At 44.4% G+C, this 18,427-nt stretch overlaps 2 protein-coding genes across 2 annotated transcripts; both read right to left on the reverse strand.

Annotated features, from left to right (window-relative positions):
• Positions 1-924, reverse strand: LOC105009213 (olfactory receptor 4S1-like). Its single transcript, XM_034293006.1, has one exon. The coding sequence runs from the start codon at positions 922-924 to the stop codon at positions 1-3; it is 924 nt and encodes a 307-aa protein (XP_034148897.1).
• A 7,311-nt stretch (positions 925-8,235) lies between these two features.
• Positions 8,236-9,177, reverse strand: LOC105009215 (olfactory receptor 4S1-like). The gene has a single exon (XM_010868636.4). The coding sequence runs from the start codon at positions 9,175-9,177 to the stop codon at positions 8,236-8,238; it is 942 nt and encodes a 313-aa protein (XP_010866938.4).
• Between the last annotated feature and the right edge of the window lie 9,250 nt (positions 9,178-18,427).

Consider the following 18,427-nt stretch of genomic DNA (forward strand, 5'->3'; position numbering starts at 1 on the left):
TTAACGCTTGAAAATCTGTCCAACTCTTTTCCGAATCTGACTGAGGTTCATCCCATATATGATAGGATTCACCAGAGGAGGAACAACCAGGTATTCCACAGCCATGAAATTCCTCAGGGCCAGCAGGCTGTTGTTGCTTCCGTAGTGAGCGTACATTGAATCAAAGAAGACAGATATTGAACAGTTTGCCAATGTGATCATATGAGGCAGGCAGGTCTGCATGAACTTTTTCATCCCTGCCTGGGAACGTAAAGATGCTTTGACAATGTTCACATAGGAAATAAGGATAATTATTGCTTGAGAGAAATTTAAAAAAGTTAGAATTAAACCAAAGAGGTTGTTCTGACTGGTGTCAACACAGGAGAGCTTCACCACCGGCCAGCTTGAGCAGTAGAGTTTATCAATGTCAACACCACAGAGGGGTAACTGAGCTAATAGTACACACCCAATACTGCATTCCATCCATGACAAAAACCATGTTAGAAGAATCAGTGTCCAAACTTTTCTAATAGTCATAATTGAGTGGTAGTGTAGTGGCTTGCAGATGGCAACATATCGGTCATAAGCCATCACAGTCAAGTTGGTGAATTCACAATGAACATATAAAAAGATGACAAATATCTGAGTCATGCACCCAATGTATGTTATCACATGAGAGTCAATTAAAACATCATAAAGTATCTTTGGGTAGAAAGATGAAGCACCAATAATCCCATTAATACACAGATTACAGAGAAAGAAATACATTGGGTTGTGCAACATTTTTTCAAGAAATATTGTAAAGATCAATGTTAGATTCAGAAAAATGGTGAAGAGATAAAGGATGAGAATAAACACAAAGTAGATGTGTCTGTTTTCCTGCGTCACGTTCAGTCCATGCAGCACAAACACTATCTCCTGGGAGGAGTTGAACAGAGATGTCATTACCATCTAGCTGACACACAAGGCTAGTATTTTTCTATAAAGAAAAATAACACAAGAATAACTTCACAGCAGCACTGTCAGCCTCACAACATTGATAGCTCTCCTTTAAACAGTGTAAATTTGAGTGCAAGACAACCCAAAACAAACACTTGGTATTTTGATTGTGTCCCATAGGTAAATTGAAAGCAGAGCAATCATAAACTTCCCGGCTTCGGCACTCAGCTGGAGAACAGATAGTACCTTAAAGTTAGTACAGTATTAAACATGCAAAAGGTATATCTTTCAACTCAGTTGGGGTTATACCTTTAAAGTATTTTACTGAATAAGTTAGATGGTTAATGAAAGAAGTTATGTCAATGTCCCATTGAAGACGATCATTGATGAATAGCATGGTTACTATAATGCAGTTCGTATGGTACAGTCACACTCTGGTGTAGATTAAGCATTATTGTACAAAAAAAATTGATTAATTACAATAAGATCATTTTGATGATTAATAAATTACTAAAACAGAATACAAATAATGATGAAGTTCTCCTCGAAGGTGATCCTTTGCATGGTTCTTTTTATGTAGGGTCCTGAGCTGACCAGATCATATGAGGGTATGACTCTTCTCCCCTCTCCACACCACACTTTTATTAGGCAGAATCAGAGTACCTGGAGAGAGTGACAGCATATACCGCTACCTCTAGAGGTTCATTTCCTGATCATTCTTGAAAGGTACAATTGCACAGTAGAAAAACAGATACACATCTTGCATACAGAGAAGCCCAAGCTGCCTTCTAACACAAAATAATATTTCTTAAAATGTTCACCAGAGATTAAACAAAGAGTACAGTGATTTAGAGAATATTATACATATTTACAATCACTTGAAGTTCAAATTTGATCAATCACCGTTTTATCTGCCTCTCAGATCTCTATTATCAAATCCAAACATGAAGGGAGAAAAACCACACCGGATGTCAAAGAAACCCGAGGAGAGATTGAGTGTATTTCCACTATTGTATTGGCATGTGTGTCTGAAGACTGATTTCTGACGTATCACAACACATACCAGCGATTCAATTAACATATTTTTATCACCTACAAATTAAACCTAGGTCTTAAAAACAGACTCCCCTGGAGTGGAAAAACATCTCTCTTTCTGTAGTAATCTGGGTTAAGATAGCCACCAGTCCCAATTCACCTGCATCCATATACACTTTGAAAGATAAATAGAGCTTTGGTTGAGCAAACACAGATGGATCTTGTAAGGCATCATTTTAAGAAATGGACAAAATTATGTATAAATGTTACATACAATAGTGGTTTAATTCAAATAACAGGAAAGAAGATTTATTTAACATTTTGCAGATCCAAAAAATATATATTTGAGGATTGTTTAATACAGCATTGCAGGAATTATGTACATAAACAGCTATTTGGAAAATTGTGATTAACTTCAACATGAACATATCAGCAGTGCTATAACGTTTAATATCAACATATCTCAGTGTTATTGGGCCTTGATGACTCGCCAAGTGTCGTTTACATACCATCGGAAAGTGATTGCCAGAGATGTTTATGAAAATATTAATAGCAAGCGAGCAAGTTCATTTATATATCACAATTCATACATAGAAGCAATCCAATGTGCTTTACAATGAAAAGAAAATATAAAAATGCAATGGAATAAAAAACAGTCAGATTGTTACACTTCACTAACCCACCCTCCAAGGGGACTCTCCAACCCAGTTATCTCAGTCCTTGCACTCCAGCGCAAGCAAGAACCCGTCAGTCCCTTCATGAGATCATCTCTGCATCTGTGTCATACCCAGCTGTCTATGGGGGGACATTTATGTCATATCTGTACATGCATTTTATATTCATACTCGATGAATTACTGTTCCCAGAGCTGTTTACTGCACCACCCCCGTATCTAATCCTTGTGCTCCAGTGCTTGGATAAACTCGTCAGTCCTTTTGTGATATAATACCTTGCATCAATATCTAAACAACAGCACGAGAACTTGCATTATCCATCATCAGGAGATTGTTACATTTACATAGCAGACATGAAAATCACTCACCTTTCGGCCAAATGCGCCGTTTTGAAACCAGAATAGGTGACCTACGTGAATTGTGTAGATTCAATGAGAATTTTTTTTTTGGGGGGGGTGGTTTGGTACAAGAGATTCTGTGAACTATGAAGAGGTGCGCGAGTGCATGGAAATATTAACGTGAAGGGCCTTGCATCACCAGTTTCCTTCTCTGGGAAGGTATGGGAATACCATTACCTGATTGGTTTACAAGCAGTTCGCTTCGCTGATGCTGACAAGAGCGTGCACACCAAGGGAGAACATTCAGAAGCTGAAAGCCCGCCTGGCCTCGGCGATTAAACTGACTGAATTTGGTGAGTGATGGTTTCAATAATTGTAATATTTTCTGGTATACCTAAATTACCCAGGAGCTATGTTGCGATAGGCTTAGGTAACGTTACCTACAGCTTGATGAATTGAGTCATTAAACACAGCAGGAGAGAACGCAACGTAAGCCAGCTAAAGCTCCGGGGGAAAATTATTAGCTAATGCTACTGTTAATGTTAACCCAACATTAGCTAGATATTATTACTAAAGTTAACGGCTAGCTTGTATAGCTAACGGTAAATCACAGAAAAGAAACACTGGTTAATGTTAGTGCTTCTTTCTAAAATCTCTACAACTCATTTTTTCAGGACGTGTGGATGATTTTGAGGTGAGGGGACTGACAAGGCTGAAGGTAAAGTGGTCCACCGTTATATCAATAAGGCTCAACTAGAAATTAACACTAATACAAGTATAATTTATGTGTTAGGGGAGAAGGACGCAGCCATTGTTAAACAGCTGGATGCTGGCTTGAAATGCAGCTGGAACTGGTCGTGGCTAAAACTTGAAGGCAAGGGCTTAGTAAAAGGGCAAGAGGTGTCCTTTCATCTAGCAGATGTATTCAACAAAATCAACAGGCAGGGATTCGCCAGATGCATTCTCTGCCACAAAGATATCAGTTATACTAACAAAGGCAGCCATGCTCTGCAGGCTCACTTCCAGACCGACGTTCACAAGAAAAGGGTGCAAATGATAGCTTCCACTCATAGTGTTTCCAGCACCTTCCTTCCAGCATCAGCTAGCCAGAGTCCAACAAGCAAGCCAGGGGCCAGAAACAATCAAGCAGCAGTGCCAGGGAAAGATCCCTGTACCAGTTATAAACCGCATAGCAAATGCAGAGGTAGGTGGTGTAGGCCTGTTAGTCAGCAAAGGGAGCATAGACAGAGTACACTAGCACTGTGGGATTGTTTCAATGTAATGTGTACTACAAATAAAATGTATTATTATTATTCACAATCAGCTCCGGTCACTGGCAGCATAATCACCTAAACATGGAATGCAATAGCTTTACATTAATTACATAATGTGTTCTAGGCAATGGTACTTGGAACCTTGGCGGAGCATTCCATCCCGTTTTCTAAGGCTCCTGTAATTGTTGAGCTTGTCCAGACCCTTTCCTTGGATAAACCAGCTTTGCAGGGAATAAAGCAGTCGCGGACGGCAGCTTCATACAAGATGATCCATGGTCTAGGTATTTACATATTCTTTCTTACCTACTATTTCAGTGTTTTAACTTCCAGTTTAGTGAACTGCGCACATATTTTTTTCCCTTAAACTACCATGTTGCTATATGCACTCACCTAAAGGATTATTAGGAACACCATACTAATACTGTGTTTGACCCCCTTTCTCTTTCAGAACTGCCTTAATTCTACGTGGCATTGATTCAACAAGGTGCTGAAAGCATTCTTTAGAAATGTTTGCCCATATTGATAGGATAGCATCTTGCAGTTGATGGAGATTTGTGGGATGCACATCCAGGGCACGAAGCTCCCATTCCACCACATCCCAAAGATGCTCTATTGGGTTGAGATCTGGTGACTGTGGGGGCCATTTCAGTACAGTGAACTCATTGTCATGTTTTAGAAACCAATTTGAAATGATTTGAGCTTTGTGACATGGTGCATTATCCTGCTGGAAATAGCCATCAGAGGATGGGTACATGGTGGTCATAAAGGGATGGACATGGTCAGAAACAATGCTCAGGTAGGCCGTGGCATTTAAATGATGCCCAATTGGCACTAAGGGACCTAAAGTGTGCCAAGAAAACATCACCCACACTATTACACCACCAGCCTGCACAGTGGTAACAAGGCATGATGGATCCATGTTTTCATTCTGTTTACGACAAATTCTGACTCTACCATCTGAATGTCTCAACAGAAATCGAGACTCATCAGACCAGGCAACATTCTTCCAGTCTTCAACTGTCCAATTTTGGTGAGCTCATCCAAATTGTAGCCTCTTTTTCCTATTTGTAGTGGAGATGAGTGGTACCCGGTGGGGTCTTCTGCTGTTGTAGCCCACACCTACCTCAAGGTTGTGCGTGTTGTGGCTTCACAAATGCTTTGCTGCATACCTCGGTTGTAACGAGTGGTTATTTCAGTCAAAGTTGCTCTTCTATCAGCTTGAATCAGTCGGCCTATTCTCCTCTGACCTCTAGCATCAACAAGGCATTTTCGCCCACAGGACTGCCGCATACTGGATGTTTTTCCCTTTTCACACCATTCTTTGTAAACCCTAGAAATGGTTGTGCGTGTAACTGAATCCCAGTAACTGAGCAGATTGTGAAATACTCAGACCGGCCCGTTTGGCACCAACAACCATGCCACGCTCAAAATTGCATTCAGGAGATTGTCTTGACCAGGACCACACCCCTAAATGCATTGAAGCAACAGCCATGTGAATGGTTATATAATTGCATTAATGAGAAATTGAACAGGTGTTCCTAATAATCCTTTAGGTGAGTGTATACTGCTATGTTGCCAGAATTACCTGTATTGTATGATTTATATTGTACCAGTTAGATTATGCATGTGATGTGACAAATCTGTCTGACTTTGTTTACTCTGAAGAGATTTCCCTTTTCGTAAAATTTAGACGAGAGTAACAACAACAAAAAGGTTGGTCTCATATTAAACTACCATGTACTTTGTTACCTCGTGTCTTTACACTGATTTCAAATTCCCATCCATTTCTTGGCAGACTGAGTGGTATGTTGAGGCACCTCTTGCCAGCAGACCAGGACATCCAGAGAGAACTTGTGTGGTTCAATGTTGACCTGACGGTCCCCAGTTTCAAGGAGGGAGCATCATAGAGTGGTGGGGTCATGTCTTTGACAAGCCAGATAAGTACCCCTCCCTGAGTGATGGTTAAATGTTGCCTCTCCATCTTTCACGGACCAAAGGTTTAGTCTTCTTTTAGTTTGATGAATTACGTAATTGACCAAAGGAGTGGCAACATGAATGTACCAACATTTAATGCAATCCAGACGGTCAAGTACACCCTGCAGTCCAGGGGGAAGACAGCCATGCAGCTCTTCAGAAGGGAGGATGTGAAGTTCGGAGAGGTGGACAGAACACTATGCAAGAACATCAACTCTGCAGCAGCCACATACAAACGCCAGCAGAAGATGAATCAGAAAGAAAAGCAGCAGCAGCAGAGAAAGTATGGCTCCCAAACATCTGGCAGTGCTCAGCAGGCCAAGAAACAGACTGCTGAAGAAAAGTAAAGGGTGAGGCTGAGATATGTAGCAAAACAGCGAAAGCGCGCCATGAAGACACTGGTGGTCCAGGCAAATATATTTTTTTTAGATCTGGTTCTGAGTTTTACGATCTGTAATGTCTTTGTCAATAAAATGTATTCAAATCTGAATTACATAACATTGTATTGGCTGTTAATCATGATGGAAGAGTAGACAAGTTAAGTTACAGCATGTCCACCATCTCTTTTGGGGGTTGTGCATTAAGCCATTTGTGGTGCCCTTACCACATTGTGCCTCATATATTGTAATTGTTAGACCCAGTGACAGGCTGGCATGAAATGGCTTGGATAATACTTAGTAAGAAGGCCATAATATTTTTGACTCATGGCTGAAATTAAGTTTCTCCAGCTCTCCCAAGGTTGGCAAAAATGCATCTCAATATTCATCAGATTGATGCTTTAAAATATGGAAAAAGAGCCACACAAAAGAGCTACACATTTGCTGGCGGCTCTTTTGTGCAATCAGAAATAGATAAAATCTGATAGAAAAATGATTTAAAACTCATAATTTGAACAAAGTGTACAAAAACTGAAGTATCATACATAGTTCGTCACTTCAAGTCCACACCAAAATTTGACCAATCACTGGTCGTTTATAGTTCTGTTGTATCGGCCTCCAAGTATTCTATTATCAGATCCAAATACAAAATGGGAAAGAAGAGTGCCTAATCTGAAAGTCCTTTGATAAGTGATTCAATATTTTCAATAAACTCCATTTTGGAAACCCAGGACATATCGCATGTATTTCCCCTATTGCACTCGCATGTGTGAAGAATGAAGTTTCCCAACACATACCAGAGATTAAATTAACATTACATATTTCTTTCGCCTATAAAATTAAAATGGCAATCCTAGGTCATAAACAGACTTCCCTGGAGCGGAAAGAAATCTCTCTCCTTCTGGAATGATTTCAGAAAGATTGATGCAACCCCCACTTCATCTGCATCTACTGTATAAGCACTTGGTAGGGTAAGGAGAGGTTTGGTTGAGCCAACACTGATGGATCTTGTAAAGCATTATTTTTAAAGAACTGAATACATTTTGTCAATATGTAACATACAATTGGGGTCTCAATTCAAATAATGAGAAAGCAAATATGTTTAACGTTTTCCAGATTTCAATACATTTGTGGATTATTGTAAAATTTGTTTTTTGGTATGCAGCTGACTTTGTTTCCCACAGTGTGCAAAATGTATTATGGGGATATAGGTGTAGGTAAAATATGAAGCATTACATACATAATAACCAATTAAACTGGTTTTAAATTAAGTAAATCATGAGTGCTTGTTCAATAACCTCTACACTTTGGTTTAGGTAAAGCAGCAAAAAAATTTGAGTTTCAGTTTGAGGAGATTTTGACAATATATTCCTAACTAGGTGGCACGTCCCTTTGACCCCTGACCCATTCTTCACTACAGCTATTTTCACTTTTCAATTGATTAAGGTCCATACAACACTGTAAAGACATCTGCATCTTAGTCATTATTACCAAAAAATAGCACCATGGAAAAAGTATGTTTTTAATGGTTAAGTGCACCTTTTACTTCCTAATGGCCATGATACAGAACACATACAAATACACAATGATTTGATCTAAAATAGCTCTTACATAAAAATATGACAATTACAGTACAACAGTACTTCTAGCTTAGATCAGCAACTTTACGGTTGAACATCTCTTTAACTATATTCCGAATCTGACTGAGGTTCATCCCATATGTGATAGGATTTAGCAGAGGAGGCAAAACTAGAAACTCAACAGCCATGATATTCCTCAGGGCCAACAGACTGGTGTTGCTGCCGAAGCGAGAGTATATCACGTCAAATAATAAAGATATAGTGAAGTTTACCAGGGTGATCAGATGAGGCAGACAGGTCTGCATGAACTTCCTCCTCTGTACCCGCGAACGCAAAGATGCTTTGATGATGTTTACATAGGAAATTAGAATAAGTATCACTTGAGAAAAGTGTGATATCATTAGAATCAAGCCATAGAGGTTGTTCAGAGTGGTGTCAACACATGAGAGCTTCACAACTGCCCAGCTTGAGCAGTAGAGTTTATCAATGTCAACACCACAGAGGGGTAACCTAGCTAATAGTACACACCCAATGCTACATACGAACCATGACAAAAGCCATGTTAGAAAAAGCAGTGTCCATGCTTTTCTAATAGTCATCATTGAATGGTAGTGGAGTGGCTTGCAGATGGCAACATATCTGTCATAAGCCATTACTGACAAGTTTGTGAATTCACAATAAACATATAAGAAAATGACAAATATCTGAGTCATGCACCCAATGTAGGTTATCAAATGAGAGTCAAACAAAAAGTCATAAAGTATCTTTGGGTAAAAAGATGATGCCCCAATGATACCATTAATACACAGATTACAGATGAATAAATACATTGGGTCATGCAACATTTTCTCTAGAACAATGATAAAGATCAGTGTTAGATTCATAAAAATTATAAAGAGATAAAGGATCAGAATAAATACAAAGTAGATGTGTCTGTTTGTCTGTGTCACATTCAGTCCGTGGAGCACAAAAACTATCTCCTGGGAGGAGTTGAACAGGGATGTCATTAATAGCAGACACACAAGGCTAGTGTCCACAGAACCTGAACAGTACCAGTACTGTTTTCAGTTGGTCTATTTAAAACAAAGTAACCTTAGTTTAAGTGCAAGCAGTGCAGCAACACAACCAGCCCCACAGCAGTGACAGGTTTGTGCCTAGTGTTGTTTCTATGTTGATTGCAGGACGACCCAAAACCATCCATCTTGGTATTTTAATTGCATCCAGTTGGTATGTTGATTGGAGAACTACCCAAACCAGTCATGCGTCAGCGGTCAGCAATAGAATAGTAAACAAAGGGAAGTTAGTTCAGTATTAAACATATATCACATTCTGCTCTATGTGAAGCAATACATTTTTATGCAAATATATACTAGCAAACATTCAAAAGACATCCATCCATCCATCCATCTTCTCCCGCTTATCCGGGGCCGGGTCGCGGGGGCAGCAGTCTAAGCAGGGATGCCCAGACTTCCCTCTCCCCAGACACTTCCTCTAGCTCTTCCGGGGGGACACCGAGGCGTTCCCAGGCCAGCCGGGAGACATAGTCCCTCCAGCGTGTCCTAGGTCTTCCCCGGGGTCTCTTCCCGGTGGGACGGGACCGGAACACCTTCCCAGGAAGGCGTTCCGGAGGCATCCGAAAAAGATGCCCAAGCCACCTCAGCTGACCCCTCTCGATGTGGAGGAGCAGCGGCTCTACTCTGAGCTCCTCCCGGGTGACCGAGCTTCTCACCCTATCTCTAAGGGATCGCCCGGCCACCCTGCGGAGAAAGCTCATTTCGGCCGCCTGTATCCGGGATCTTGTCCTTTCGGTCATGACCCAAAGCTCATGACCATAGGTGAGAGTAGGAACGTAGATTGACTGGTAAATCGAGAGCTTCGCCTTGCGGCTCAGCTCTTTCTTCACCACAACAGACCGATACATCGACTGCATTACTGCAGAAGCTGTACCGATCCGTCTGTCAATCTCCCGTTCCATCCTTCCCTCACTCGTGAACAAGACCCCTAGATACTTAAACTCCTCCACTTGAGGCAGGCACTCTCCACCAACCTGAAGTGGGCAAGCCACCCTTTTCCGACTGAGGACCATGGCCTCAGATTTGGAGGTACTGATTTTCATCCCCACCGCTTCACACTCGGCTGCAAACCGTCCCAGTGCATGCTGAAGGTCCTGGTTAGAAGGGGCCAACACGACAACATCATCTGCAAAGAGCAGAGACGAAATTGTGTGGTCCCCAAACCTGACACCCTCCGGCCCCTGGCTGCGCCTAGAAATTCTGTCCATAAAAATTACGAACAGAACCGGTGACAAAGGGCAGCCCTGCCGGAGTCCAACATGCACTGGGAACAAGTCTGACTTACTGCCGGCAATGCGGACCAAGCTCCTGCTTCGGTTGTACAGGGACCTGACAGCCCTTAGCAAAGGACCCAGGACCCCATATTCCCCAAGCACCCTCCACAAGATGCCGCGAGGGACACAGTCGAATGCTTTCTCCAAATCCACAAAACACATGTGGATTGGTTGGGCAAACTCCCATGAACCCTCCAACACCCCGTAGAGGGTATAGAGCTGGTCCAGTGTTCCACGGCCCGGACGAAAACCACACTGTTCCTCCTGAATCCGAGGTTCTACTATCGGCCGTATTCTCCTCTCCAGAACCCTGGCATAGACTTTCCCGGGGAGGCTGAGAAGTGTGATCCCCCTATAGTTGGAACACACCCTCCGGTCCCCCTTCTTAAAAAGAGGGACCACCACCCCGGTCTGCCATCCAAGAGGCACTGTCCCCGACCGCCACGCGATGTTGCACAGGCGTGTCAACCAAGACAGCCCCACAACATCCAGAGACTTGAGGTACTCAGGGCGGATCTCATCCACCCCCGGTGCCTTGCCACCGAGGAGTTTCTTGACCACCTCAGTGACTTCAGCCCGGGTGATGGACGAGTCCACCTCTGAGCCCTCATCCTCTGCTTCCTCAATGGAAGACGTGTCAGCGGGATTGAGGAGATCCTCGAAGTACTCCTTCCACCGCCCGACGACATCCTCAGTTGAGGTCAACAGCTGTCCACCTCTACTGTAAACAGCGTTGGTAGGGCACTGTTTCCCTCTCCTGAGGCGCCGGATGGTTTGCCAGAATCTCTTCGAGGCCAGCCGATAGTCCTTCTCCATGGCCTCACCGAACTCCTCCCAGGCCCGAGTTTTTGCCTCCACAACCACCCGGGCTGCAGCCCGCTTGGCCTGTCGGTACCCGTCAGCTGCCTCAGGAGTCCCACAAGCCAACCAGGCCTGATAGGACTCCTTCTTCAGCTTGACGGCATCCCTTACTTCCGGTGTCCACCACCGGGTTCGGGGATTGCCGCCTCGACAGGCACCGGAGACCTTACGGCCACAGCTCCGAGCGGCCGCTTCGACAATGGCGGTGGAGAACATGGTCCACTCGGACTCAATATCTCCAACCTCCCTCGGGATCCAGTCGAAACTCTGCCGGAGGTGGGAGTTAAAGATCTCTCTGACAGGAGACTCGGCCAGACGTTCCCAGCAGACCCTTACAGTACGCTTGGGCCTGCCGAGTCTGTCCAGCTTCCTCCCCCGCCATCGGATCCAACTCACCACCAGGTGGTGATCAGTTGACAGCTCCGCCCCTCTCTTCACCCGAGTGTCCAAGACATACGGCCGCAGGTCAGATGAGACGACAACAAAGTCGATCATCGACCTGCGGCCTAGGGTGTCCTGGTGCCACGTGCACTGATGGACACCCTTATGCTTGAACATGGTGTTCGTTATGGACAAACTGTGACTAGCACAGAAGTCCAATAATTGAACACCACTCGGGTTCAGATCCGGGGGGCCGTTCCTCCCAATCACGCCCCTCCAGGTGTCACTGTCGTTGCCCACGTGGGCGTTGAAGTCCCCCAGTAGAACAATAGAGTCCCCAGTCGGAGCACTTTCCAGCACCCCTCCCAGAGACTCCAAGAAGGTCGGGTACTCTGCACTGCGGTTCGGCCCGTAGGCACAAACAACAGTGAGAGACCTATCCCCGACCCGTAGGCGCAGGGAAACGACCCTCTCGTTCACCGGGGTAAACTCCAACACATGGCGGCAGAGCTGGGGAGCTATGAGCAAACCCACACCAGCCCGCCGCCTCTCACCATGGGCAACTCCAGAGTGGTGAAGAGTCCATCCTCTCTCAAGGAGTGTGGTTCCAGAGCCCAAGCCGTGTGTAGAGGTGATCCCGATTACCTCTAATCGGAACCTCTCAACCTCACGCACCAACTCAGGCTCCTTCCCCGCCAGCGAGGTGACATTCCACGTCCCTAGAGCTAGTTTCCGTGTCCAGAGATCGGGTTGTCTAGGCCCCTGCCTTCGACTGCCGCCCGATCCTCTTCGCACCGGCCCCTTATGGTCCCTCCTGTGGGTGGTGAGCCCACGGGAGGGCGGCCCCACGTCGCCCGTTCGGGCTGAGCCCGGCCGGGCCCCATGGGGGAAGGCCCGGCCACCAGGCGCTCGCATACGAGCCCCAACCCCGGGCCTGGCTCCAGGGTGGGGCCCCGGCTGCGCCATACCGGGCGACGTCACGGTACTCAAAATGTTTTTCTTCATTTAGGGGGTTTTGAACCGCTCTTAGTCTGACCCGTCGCCTAAGACCTGTTTGCCTTGGGAGACCCTACCAGGGGCATATAGCCCCAGACAACATAGCTCCTAGGGTCACTCGGGTACTCAAACCCCTCCACCACGTTAAGGTGGCAGTTCTTGGAGGGGCATTCAAAAGACAGTTAAGGAGAAACCTTCCAAGCACTTAACTGAATAAGTTAAATGATGAATAGAAACAAAGTAATTTCAATGACCACTTCAAGTAATTATTGACGTACATCAAGGTTGATAATTGAACACAAAGTAAGGAGAGAAAACTACAAAATATTGAACTGTATGAGTCAAATAATCAATTTAAAGTATTCCAAGTAAATTGGTGATGGAGGAATTACTAAAAATAATGCAAACAACAGACCAGATCATAAATGGGTATGACACTTCTCTACTCTCCACGCCACATTTATTGAGCAGTATCAGAGTATCTGGAGAGAGTGATGACACACATCGCCACCTCTAGAGGTTTATTTCCGGATGAGACAATATGGACAGACCTAAACAAACTGTAAGTTATACACTGCTCATAAAATTCAAGGAACACTTAAATCACACATCGGGGCTTATATGAAAATTAATTAAATATCAAAATCTTTACTGTACATTGTGTAAGTCATTGAGATGCAAATTACCTACCGACTGAGGGCTGGATTCAAATTATCACCGAAAATCTATGTGAACAATAAAAATCACAGGCTGCTCCAACTCCAACTCATAGTGTGTCTCCAGTGGACTGAGCTCTGCCTGCCTCGACCTCCTCCTGCTCACTCCTTACCTGCTTGCTGTTTATGCCAAATGTGTACCGATCCCGGCCTGCCCAAGTCTTGTCTGTGCTCTGTAATAATTTATATTGAACAAAACCTACACATGCATCAGTCTCCCTGAGTCTAACTCTGATCAGAATTGTGCCCTCAAAGTTAGGATTGGTGCAGAGGGGAGGACATAAATGTCCGGTCTCAGCCATACTTCGGTGTGCTATTATGTGGACTGGCATCTTCCAAGATTTATGTAATTCTCTCTGGGGTATCAGCTGAAAATCACACTGCTATCGTTGGATAAAAATTTTTTATACTTGAAATACTTGCCTATGAAGTATAATAATAATAATAATAATAATACATGGGATTTATATAGCGCTTTTCAATGACCCAAAGACGCTTTACAAAAACAAGCAAAACAAAGAACACTGAGAAATAAAATATACAACAACAAAGGGGCTATGGGAAGGCTTGTTTAAACAGAAATGGCTTAAGGCGTAGTCGGAAGGTGTTAAGAGAGTCAGAGTCAAGGATGGATTGTGGCAGTGAGTTCCAGAGCCGGGGAGCAACCCTGGAAAATGCCCTATCACCAAAGCTCCGTAGCTTGGATCTGGGGATGATGAGGTGGCCTGCTGTACAAGAGCGGAGTGAGCGTGAAGGTTGATAGTGTTGAAGAAGGTCCGAGAGGTAGGGGGGAGCAAGTTTGTGGAGGGCTTTGTAAGTCAGGAGGAGTATTTTGTATTCAATGCGCTGTTTGACAGGGAGCCAGTGAAGCTCACAGAGGATGGGGGTGATGTGCTGCCAGGACTTTGAATGAGTAAGAAGCCTCGCAGCAGAGTTTTGAACCATTTGGAGCTTATGGAGGTATGAGGAGTTGATGCCGGACAAGAGGGAGTTACAATAGTCAAGACGGGAGGAGATGAATGCATGAATCAGAGTTTCAGCTGCAGGTGGGGGGAGGGAGGATTTGAGTTTTGCAATGTTACGAAGATGAAAGAAAGATGATTTGACAGTATGTTTAATGTGTTGCTCGAAACAGAGGGTGGAGTCAAGGATGACCCCAAGGTTGCGAGCACAGGGGGAAGGAGAAACTACAGTGTTGTCAATGGTGAGAGAGAATGTGCCAGTTTTACTAAGGTTGGATTTGGTGCCAATGAGAAGAAGTTCTGTTTTTTCACTGTTGAGTTTGAGGAAGTTGTGATGCATCCATTTTTTTATTTCAGAGAGACATGATTCAATATGGGCCAGAGGTGGGTTGGTGAGAGACTTGGTGCTGAGATAAATCTGTGTGTCATCAGCGTAGCAGTGGAAATTAAGGTTGAAGTGGCGGAGGATCTGACCAAGGGGGAGGATGTAAATAATGAAGAGTAAGGGACCCAGAACAGAGCCCTGGGGGACCCCCTGCGTGACTGTAGATATTTCAGATTTTTGGTGACTGAGGGAGATGTAATGGGTTCGATTTGTGAGGTAGGTTTGCAGCCAGGAGAGTGCGGTTCCCTCAACACCCAGACCCCTGAGCCTGGTGAGGAGGATCTGGTGACTCACGGTGTCAAATGCGGCACTCAGATCCAGGAGAATCAGGATGTTGAGGGAACCAGCATCAGCAGAGATGAGGAGGTCATTGACAACTTTGAGTAGTGCAGTCTCTGTGCTGTGGAGTGGGCGGAAACCAGACTGGAGGGGTTCAAACAGGTCATTGTGAAGCAGGTGTTGTTGGAGTTGAGAGGCAACCGTCCTTTCCAGGGTTTTGGCAAGGAAGGGGAGGTTGGATATCGGGCGGAAATTGTTCAGGATGGTGGTATCTAGTCCAGGCTTCTTTAAGATGGGAGTGACAGCAGCAGTTTTATAGATGGACGGGACAATGCCATGGGTGAGGGATAGGTTAATGATGCGTGTGATGTAGGGACAGAGTGCAGGCAGGCAGGCTTTAATGAGAGAGGCTGGAATGGGATCAAGGGAACAGGAAGTTGTTTTGGACGAGAGTATAATTTTGGTGATATAGTCAGAGTCAATGGGGGAAAATGTATGAAGGTGAGTGCGAAGGACAGGCGGTGGACAGAGTGAGTAATCAGCGGTTGGAGAAAGGGAACAGTGAAACTGACCTAACAGTGATGCATTGATTTTTTTGATTTTGTCTTTGAAGAATGAAAGGAAAGTGCTGGCAGGGAGAGTATGTGAGGTATGGTTGTTATGGCGAGGCTGAAGTAGCTTGTTGACTGTTGAGAATAAGGTATGTGAGTTCATATTAGAGCTACTGATAATGTTGCAGAAGTAGGAGGACCGAGCAGTACTGAGGGCATCTCTGTATGTAGAGAAGTGATGTTTGTATGCTTCGGTGTGAATAGTGAGCCCCGTTGATCTAGCCAGGCGTTCCAGGCGTCTGCCAACCTGCTTCAGAGAACGGAGCTCAGGAGTAAACCAGGGAGATGAGGTGGTGAATGAAACATGCTTAGCTCTAAGTGGTGCCAGAGTGTTAAGGGAGGAAGAGAGAGCGCTGTTGAACTGATTTGCCAGATCATCAGGGTTGTTGGGAGCATGTTCCAGGGGTAGTGCAGAGCAAATGGCAGTGGAGAGATGGAGAGGGTCGACAGCTTTGATATTACGGAAGGAGATTAGACGCTTATCAGTGTTGTGGGGTATTTTGGAGGAGAAAGAAAAATGTAAAATCTTGTGATCAGACAGGGGGAAAACAGAAGGGGAAATATCTGAGAGGTTAAGGCCGACAGAGCAGACAAGGTCGAGTGTGTGGCCCTTAATGTGAGTGGGGAAATGGACGTGCTGGGTGATATTAAAACAGTCCAATACAGCAATAAAATCAGAGGCAAGTTTGGAGTTTGGTGTGTCAACATGAATATTCATATCACCGAGCAGGAGTAGGTGGGGTGAGGAAGGTGTAATGATTGTGAGTAGGTCTGCTAGATCAGATACAAATGATTCGTTGTGTTTTGGGGGACGATATATAAGAATGGTGGTCAGGGAGCATGATGCTTTGAAAGCAATGTATTCAAATGAGGAGAATGAGGTAAATGACAGTTCAGTTAATTTGTTAGTGGAATTGTATAATACAGCTAGGCCACCACCACGACCAGTGAGACGGGGGTGGCACAGATAATTGTAACCAGGGGGAGTAGCTAAATTGAGTGATAAAAAATCATCTGTCAGTTGCCAGGTTTCCGTGAGAAAAAGGAAGTCCAGTTTGTTATCCAGTATTAATTCATGTAGCAGTGGAGCTTTATTGTTAATAGAACGGGTGTTGAGGAGAGCAAGATTGGTAGTTCGACAGGGTGCAGTGGGGGTGCAGATGGTCATAGGTTGGAGGGGGCGAAGAAAAGAATGATTTATAGTTCGATATGGAGGGTATCTAGGAGGACGGGACTGAGACCATATGGAGATTATGTTGCTATAGGTGTTAGAGTTGGTAGACCAGTTACGTCGGGAGCCTCGATGTTGATAGAGACGTCTACAGAAAATGCCAGACGCACGGGCACGCTGGGTTACAACAGGAGGAGGTGGGTAGTTGTTATTCAAAGCTAGTAGATCCAAACGGGAGTAGAATATTATAGGAGGACGAATGTTGGGTGTGAGCCTTAATAATCCAGGGTACAATGTCAACAGCAGAAGCAGGTGGAGGTATGGTTGCTGATACATGGCAAAGATTATGGATCCAGTTGAGTTGTCAGAACAATCACACGGAAACACAAGACAGACTATAAAACCAACCTAGCCAGTACCAGACCCTGGCTGCTAAAAGACCCCACAGCACACACAGCCCTCACCAGTAGACAACAGACAAAAAGACAGTGGTGACTTACTCAGAGTAAGTCGTCTGCTGGAGCCCAGGTCACAACAAACAGGTGAAGACCAGGATGACACAACGCAGGCCAAAGAGGGATATATGAACTGTAGAGCTAACCAGCCAGCAATGTGGTAGTCTGGAGGAAAGTATGAGCCAATCAAGTTTAAAACGTGTTTCAGGTGAAATCCGGTGTGATGTTGATGTTATCAAAATGCAGAGGTGTCCATTGAAGTGGAATAAAATCGGAAGTCCTTCAACACAGTTCAACGCGGTTGTAACATTAGCGTTTCGGCTACCCAGCTCACAAACCACGCCAAGATTAGCTACTAGCTTTATGATGTTAGTGATTTTTCAAAACGAGGCAAAAACGAGGCAGTCGACTGATGTCCAACTTCACATCCAGAATAGCCAGAGGGTAAAGACAATAACATAAAGCAAACTCATAAAAACAAAAGACAAACAATACGTTACAAGGACAGTTTCTAAGGAAAAGCGGCAATTCAGAAACAACGCCAGCAGATACTCTCCCCGGAAGTCAAACGGACAAACGGACGGCTTTGCAGAGGGATTGTGTAATACAACCACTATGTTTCGAAGGGCACAAATTAGTATATCGAAGGGCACAAATTAGCTGAACTGCATAAAGGTTCAGGATCTTCCTGAATACCTAAGACTTCATCTTTATGTTATGATGTGGTTAGGTCAATCACTTTCCCAAAAACAGCTGTGTAAAAGACAACAAAAAAAAAGAATATTGAACGCTATGAAGTAATCCTTTATATTTGGCCAAGATCAAAGAGCAGTCCAAGGATGTCAGGGACAATATTGTAGACCTATACAAGGCTGGAATGGGCTATAAGACCATCACCAAGCACCTTGGTGAGAAGGTGACAACAGTTGGTGCAATTATTGGCAAATGGAAGATACACAAAAGAACTGTCAATCTCCCTCTGTCTGGGGCTCCATGCAAGATCTCACCTCGTGGAGTTGCAATGATCATGAGAACAGTGAGGAATCAGCCCAAATCTACACGGGAGGATCTTGTCATTGATCTCAAGGCAGTT

This window comes from Esox lucius, chromosome 7 (assembly GCF_011004845.1).
Source record: "Esox lucius isolate fEsoLuc1 chromosome 7, fEsoLuc1.pri, whole genome shotgun sequence".
In the NCBI taxonomy this organism is placed as follows: Eukaryota; Metazoa; Chordata; class Actinopteri; order Esociformes; family Esocidae; genus Esox; species Esox lucius.

Coding starts and splice junctions, on each gene's coding strand:
- LOC105009213 (XM_034293006.1), bottom strand. CDS start 924: ATGACATCTCTGTTCAACTCCTCCCAGGAGATAGTGTTTGTGCTGCAT.
- LOC105009215 (XM_010868636.4), bottom strand. CDS start 9,177: ATGACATCCCTGTTCAACTCCTCCCAGGAGATAGTTTTTGTGCTCCAC.